The 7577-nt window shown below is 35.4% G+C and overlaps 1 protein-coding gene across 1 annotated transcript; it reads left to right on the forward strand.

The window, feature by feature from the left end:
* The first annotated feature begins 962 nt into the window (after window positions 1-962).
* Window positions 963-6379, forward strand: LOC139786944 (WD repeat-containing protein 26 homolog). The gene is made up of 7 exons (XM_071726040.1): window positions 963-1116; window positions 1302-1430; window positions 1509-1898; window positions 2244-2396; window positions 2486-2694; window positions 2852-3043; window positions 3169-6379. Exons 5-7 carry the CDS (start codon window positions 2508-2510, stop codon window positions 3222-3224), a joined length of 435 nt encoding a protein of 144 aa, XP_071582141.1. The 5' UTR covers window positions 963-1116; window positions 1302-1430; window positions 1509-1898; window positions 2244-2396; window positions 2486-2507; the 3' UTR covers window positions 3225-6379.
* The last annotated feature ends 1198 nt before the right edge of the window (window positions 6380-7577 follow it).

Here is a 7577-nt window from a genome sequence, read left to right on the forward strand (position 1 = left end):
TTTGTATTTCTAGCGATGTGATCGTTCTAACCCAATCTTTCATTACATATTTTTCTTTTCTACAATACACGAAAAGATATGTAACGAAAGATTGAGTAAGAACGATTATATCGCCAGAAATACAAATGGTCATACTAATTATTTTGTCATGTTGACAACCCTTTAATCAATGATTAAGTTAGGGCCAGAGCACAAAGATTGTCGTAACTGTTAACGACTCTGTCGGAAGTCAACACAAGGGACGTTAGCGCATGTCATATATTTGTCGCGTTGTCTTCCGACACCGGCTTATAACTTACGACAGAGGGTACTTTCCGATTCATGCATGATGCGCATGATGCATCATTTATCCTTATTGTACACCGAATGTTAAACAAGGATAAATAATGCATCATGCGCATCATGCGTGAATCGGAAAGTACCCAGAGTCGTAAACGATTACGACAATCCTTGTGCGTAGACCCTTAATCGGAGTTTGATTAAAGTGACCCTAAAGAATAAAAGGCCAAGAATAAAGCTGGATGCACGATGAAAAACACGGGCAACAAAAACAGGGAATAATATAGGCAATAGATTTTCAACCTATCGGAAGCCATGTATCAATACTGTAGCATTAGGCCTGTTCGTTTTCGCTGCACTTCTAGTGCAACGAAAAGCACTTTTGAACTAGTGCAACATAGTGTAATAAGTTAAAATGAACCAAATATATTTTTATTGTTCATTCAGCTTAATGAAATCGTAGATGCTCTAGTGAATTTCTTCACTTTTATAATTTTTACGACGAGGAAACCTAACTTAGGCCGGTATTCATAGTCGGTTTTTATTTTAAGACCGCCTTAAGGCTGCGTTCGGGGAGCGCGCTGTTAGCGCTATTGCATCAAGTGTAGAACTGCTGAAAACGTGATTCTCTTTCTTCAACATATAATGTGGGCCGCAGGGGGAAGTGACGAAGAATAAGAAGAACATATAATGTGCAATAAAGGTAGAATAACGCTTTCAGCACGAAAGCGTCCAAGAGAAATGCAGCCTACGTTAAGTGTTTTTCGAAAGTTGTGAATGAGAACACAAATTCTAGACTACAATGCTCGAAGAAGCGTTGTTGTACTATATTCTGTGGTATGTTCTTACTCCTTAATATTTTATCTTAATATAATAATATTTTAACAAAATCAAGGTTTTCTTTATTTTTTCTCTGACTACGCATATATCTCAAAAACGTGTTACTTTTATCGTGTGTTATCTTATTATATTGTTGTCTCTGGCAAATGAGATCTTCCTGTTATACGTATAACTTTTTGTAGCGTACCTCCCCTGAATACAAAGATGCGACTGAACTGTGGGAACTGTGTGTAAATACTAAAAATCGTATCATGGAAGAGTACGAAGAGCCAGAACCTAAGGGAAAACTTGTTCTAAAAGTTGGCAGATTGGTAATTTTTTACTGATTCAATCGTTACGCATGTGATATGTACACTGTGGTGAAATTATTAATCCATTAATATGTTCAGGCACGTAAAGAAACGACGTGACAAGACGATGCGGAAGATACTTCGGAAAGTTCTACGAATCTCGACGAGGAAACTATGCAGTTATTCGAAGATTTGTTTGCGGCGGTTATGACAGCGACTGATCCCACTGACAATAACAGACCTCTTCATATTATGTTTCAACTCAAACCGTCTAAAAAGATTCGTAGTTTATCCTTAAATTGTTACTGAACAGAAAAAAACAGGGTACGAGGGCTGTCGTCAGATCTGATTAAGAGGAGATTAGATCGAGGAGTTTACAAAAGGCTGGATTGATTTCAAGAAGATGTTTTCACGTGCTTGGAGAGAGCACGGAGGTTATCGCGCACAGACTCGTAACCCGGAGGTCTCCGTGGTCAATTTTATCAATGCGTATGTTAATCTTAAAAAACAAATAATAAATAACAATTTATAATGTTAACTTTTTTAGTACATAAAACTACTTTTTGAAAATTCTCGATAAGTAAAATAGGGATTTTTTACAATTATATAAAATATTGTCCAAAATTTTCAATCAATACAAAAGATTCAATAACGAGATGTGCTTCAATTAATTAAAATTTGAAGCTTTTAAGTCTTGCATAGATATGTACGGCATTCACAGCCAAATAGTTAACAGGGGAAGTTTATCTTTTTATTAGATAAGATTCATTGAACATCTTAAACATATATTAAACGTTCTTTCTCAATATATTAAATTCTGATAAAAATATTTAGGATATGGACGGCAATGTTTCTGATTCATGGGAAGGAGTAAGAGTAAAATGTCTGTGGTGTCGCAGCGATGGAAGAACTGTTTTAGCAGCTGATACACGATACACACCATAGAATTTGCAGCTATACTTTTGACGACTTTGGCGATACTACTATGTACGATTTAAAATAATCAATTTAACGTATACTATCTCGATTGTCTTATTAAACAAAACTTTTGATGGAATATTTCCACACTGTTACAGATTACAAGAGGATCATCCTGTTATGTCATTTAGCGTAAACAAAGCAGATCGACTCGCATTACTTAATGTGGCAAATCAAGGTGTGCATCTTTGGGATTTAGAAGACAAATGCCTTGTAAGACGTTTTCAAGGTGTTACTCAAGGACATTTTACTATCCATAGCTGTTTTGGAGAAGTTAATCAAGATTTTATTGCCTCTGGCAGTGAAGGTTTGGCATACATAAAAATAAAATGTATTTTTATACATTGTATCACTGTATTTCACTAGTTTCATTTAAAAAAGCAATATGATTTTATGATGCGCATGGATTAATACGCATATGATTAATAATGACTAATAATTGTTTTCTTCCTATTTCATTACAGACAATAAAGTGTATGTATGGCATATCAAAAGAGAACTGCCTATAGCGACTCTTACAAGACATAGTAGAACAGTCAATTGTGTTTCGTGGAATCCTGTTTACCATCAAATGATGGCTTCTGTGTCAGATGATTTTACAGTGAGGATATGGGGCCCAAGATCATTTTCTTCAGATGGAGAAAATGATAAGACAGGTAAGTTTTTGCACAGCAAAATCTTCCATTTTTGTCTGTAGTTTTAAAGAATTGCTTTAATTTATCGTGTTAATGTCACAATCTCTCGCATTCCTTTCTTTTCATGTATTTCTTACTTCTTTCAGTTTCGCTCGAGGCCAACTCTTCAAATAGCAGAGGCTGGCACGAGATGGTATCGTAGCGAACTACAGCGCACCCAGTTCACACTGTTCTCATGACTTCATGGTGTTCAAAATACTGTCATACTGACATTTGACTGTCGTACTGTCCTGATGATTGTCGTACTGACATTTTACTGCCTTCTGTAGCCTTTTGGAAGCCAGAGTAAACGTTTCTCCACTCTGCGGAAACCTAAAATATAAGATTTCTTATACATTTAATATTGACAAATCAGTGGGAGTTATATAAAGTTGTTATGCTCGTTCAATTTTTTCTGCACATTGTCTATTAGAAACATGGATTGAAATCAATGTCACTTGGTGAACCTAGCAAAGTTACATTCAGAATAATATTTTGAATCAGAAAAACATATTTAACGTTTTATTTATAGTCCAAATGCTAAATTTTCCAATTATTTTACTGTAATCAGTAATATGTTAATGCGATATAATATGAACAGTACAGTTTAATGTATGAAGTATTTTCATACTTACTGTTTTTTGCTATTATGGTTGCGGGATATCTAAATCCATCCCTGTATCTGGCTTTTGTAATACGATTTTTAGTGGCATAAACCTGGTTAATGGAGCACACATAGTGCACATTATCGTAAAATCGGACTATTGCGTACATATTAGAACAATCGAAATTGAAATAACACTTAATAAAACTTTCAAGTAACACTTAGGCTCGTCAAGTGGACCGCAGCTTTAACGTAGTTTATTAGATAGCACTTTTAAAATACAAAGCAAGCGTAGAAGACTTGAGTAGTTCGTTTATTCCAGCAGGAGAAAATCAGAACAATGAAGAATCGTCAACAATGCAATATAGAATGTAACGGTCTTTTGAAATACTTTTCGCGCGCGTTACTACCGTCATCAATGTGTTCGTATTCTGCTGGACTGTGTTTTATAACTTTAAAATAAATAAGAAAAAGTAAAATAAAATAAATTATGAAAAAGTAAATAAAAATATGTACAGTGACATATACAAGTCATTATCCGTAGAAGACAGAAAAATTGCTAAGAAATATGTCCGATTTTGTATCAGAGGGAAGTTTTGGGACGTACAATGCCCGTACTATTGTCAAACGATTTCCTTGACTGTATTATGTATGTAGATTTATTGTGTATCCCCGTAGGGTTCACAAGGCGTTTTTTTTTTATGAGGAACGTACCCAAACCTCTTACAAATCACTCCCTTACACGCCCTGGCCATATGCGACCTTACAATTCATTCTATTTCCCTCTCCCTCCCCCCTCTTCCTTCATCCCTCTGTTTATCTTCTTCTGCTTCCTCCGGTTCCGCGTACCTTCGCCTTCCTCCTTCCTGTCTCAACTGTTCCCTGTCCTCGTCCGTTTCCCTCAGCCACCTCTCCGCTTCCCTCCTATCCACCACTGCTCTCCTTTCCCTCCGTCTCTCACCCTCCTCACGCTCACCACACCCCTCTATTTTATTCTACCTTCTCTCCTCCTTTCTTCCCCTGAACTTCGTCCTCGTCCGTTTCTCCTCCATCCTTCTCGTGATCTCCTTCTCCACACGACCTTACAATTCCTTTCCCCTCCTTTGCGACCTTACATTTCATTTCACCTCCCTTCGTCTTCCATCCGTCCATCTCCTTCCGCCTCCCTTACTTCAACCACCTCTTTGCTACCCTTCTTTCTGCCAACACTCTTCCCCTTTCCTTCCGTCTCTCTCCCTTCTCTCGCTCGCCGCCTTCACTCCTTATTCCACCTTCTCTCTGAAAATAAACTGTGTTATAACATCATCTTTTCTTGCGACCTTATATTTCATTTCCCCTCCCTTCGTCTTCCATCCGGCCGTCTCCTTCCGCCTCCCTTGCTTCAGCCACCTTTTTACTTCCTTCCTTTCTGCCACTGCTCTTCCCTTTTCCTTCCGTCTCTTTCCATCCTCTCGCTCGCCGCCTTCCCTCCTTATTCCACCTTCACTCTCTTTCACCTCCGCCTTTACCTTTAACCCTTCCAAACAGACTCTCCTCCATTCTTTCCGTAATCTCGTCCTCCTCCGTCCCCTTCTAACTCCTCCATTTCTCCTCTCTCCTCGCTTACCTCTTTCACCTCCGCCTTTACCTTTAACCCTTCCGAACAGACTCTTCTCCGTCCCCTTCAAACTCCTACATTTCTCCTCTCTCCTCTCCTTTCTCCTTTCCTTCTCCTCTCTCTCTCTTACCCTCCTCGTATCCACCAATTTATCCTCGTCCATCTTCACCCTTAATCTACTCCCTTCCTCGTCGCTTTCTCTCCTTCTCCTTCTCCCTTGACTGTATTATTTTAATATTATTATTAATATTAATTATTTAATATTAATATTATTTTAATATTAATTATTATTAATATTAAAATAATACAGTCAAGGAGATCGTTTGACAATAGTACGGGCACTGGTACGTCCCAACTTCCCTCTGATACAAAATCGGACATATTTCTCAGCAATTTTTCTGTCTTCTACGGATAATGACTTGTATATGTCACTCTGTACATATTTTTATTTACTTTTTCATAATTTTCAAAATCTTCTATGTATGCTCGTTCGATTTCTCCTGCACGTCGTCTATTAAAAACATGAATCGAAGTCAATGTCACTTCTGCTAAAGAGATCCATTTCTCATGTGTAAAAAATTCTTTTAATGCCGCATAAGCTTCAGTCCTTCTTTTTACCAAATATGAGTGCAATTTTTTAATATCTTCCAGAGACGGCAGATTTATTTTCTTATGCCTTTTATGCGCCGATTGCGTTTCGAAAACAGTCCTATTTACGCTGGTACCAATATCTACTACTAATAATTTTAAGAAGTCTTTAACTAATTTCTTTTTCTCTTCATCTTGTTTTTTGATGCATTCCATTACAAGAAGATTTCCTATATGTTTAATGAGAGTTGACAAGTTAGCCGCTACTGCAGGAGTTGCAAAAAGTTGTTCCTCATTATTATATCCTGTAACTTCATTAATTGGTGGAGTAAAAACCACAGTAGTATAAGTCAAATTTTTCAAAATATTTTTTCGTGTGCATAGATGCAATTTATATATTGTACAGATTGCATCTATGCACACGAGAAAATATTTATAAAAATTTGACTTACACCACTGTGGTTTTTACCCCTCTAATTGCAGAAATGCAGTCATCGTATATTTGAGGATAATATATTGATTGAAAATCTTCTATATTTTTATTTATCTTCTTCAGTACTAATAGAAAACGGCCAAGAGACGTAATCGTGCACAAATTATGTCGTATGGATGTTGCTACTTATATTTCACATTCACACACAACTTGTTGCCATATAAGATCAGCAATTTGTCATATCTTATAATACGTGTTACTTGATCATTTCGCATAACAGGAAACACAATTTTTCTTAAAGTCTCGTTTGCCATTGGATGTATTCTGCAAATTCATGGGCCATTCTTAAAAAGACCATCTTAAGAGATCAGTATAACCAATATTTAAGCTCAACTAAAAAAAGATTTTCGAAAAAATAAGATTACTACGATAATAGGCGGACAAATTACAAAATTTGTCCGCCTATTATCGTAGTAATCTTATTTTTTCGAAAATCTTTTTTTAGTTGAGCTTAAATATTGGTTATACTGATCTCTTAAGATGGTCTTTTTAAGAATGGCCTATGAATTTGCTAATATCTATTATAAACATATATATTATGATCCATTACGCTATAATATTGTATACCATAAATAAAATATGTCAAACACATATTTCTTATGATTAAGTTTTGTAACATTCTCTTCTGCATTTTTTTATATTATCTGCGTATTGATAGCGATATCATATTCCTCATGTATTTATCATAGCAGAATAATTATAATATAACATGTTTAATTCTTACTTTTTGTACTTTTAAATTAATTTTTACGTTTGACAAGAACGTAGGATAATTTTCTGCTATGATATTCTTTTTATATATGATATGTATATTTGATAACATTTTTTGACAATAAAGACAATAATCTAACCTATGTCATATCTGTATTATAATCTCTTCTTGGTTCCTCTTCGTGTTTGTTTTTCTTTTTTTTCCTGTTTGTGCGTCAGTCTTTTTATTTTGTACCTACAAATATAAAAACACAGAGAATCGATATTACAAAGAAGAATATGCATTTAATGTTTAAAAAACATGTACTTAATATCTAAAGAGGTACAATATCAATCTGATCATCGAACTAATTGTATACTACATGTTTTTTTTTTAATTAATGTTCTAAACTGTTCTAAATACATAAATATTGTAGGTACGTAACTTTTTTAGATAAATCTCTTGGATTCATAAGAATGCAAATAATTACATAATTTGCCTTTATTCGATGAATAACCGCTTCAAAAGAAGCGGTTTCTTTCC

The sequence above is a fragment of the Temnothorax nylanderi genome, unplaced genomic scaffold, assembly GCF_030848795.1.
Source record: "Temnothorax nylanderi isolate EJ_2023f unplaced genomic scaffold, tnyl_v1.0 TNYL_tig1207_pilon, whole genome shotgun sequence".
In the NCBI taxonomy this organism is placed as follows: Eukaryota; Metazoa; Arthropoda; class Insecta; order Hymenoptera; family Formicidae; genus Temnothorax; species Temnothorax nylanderi.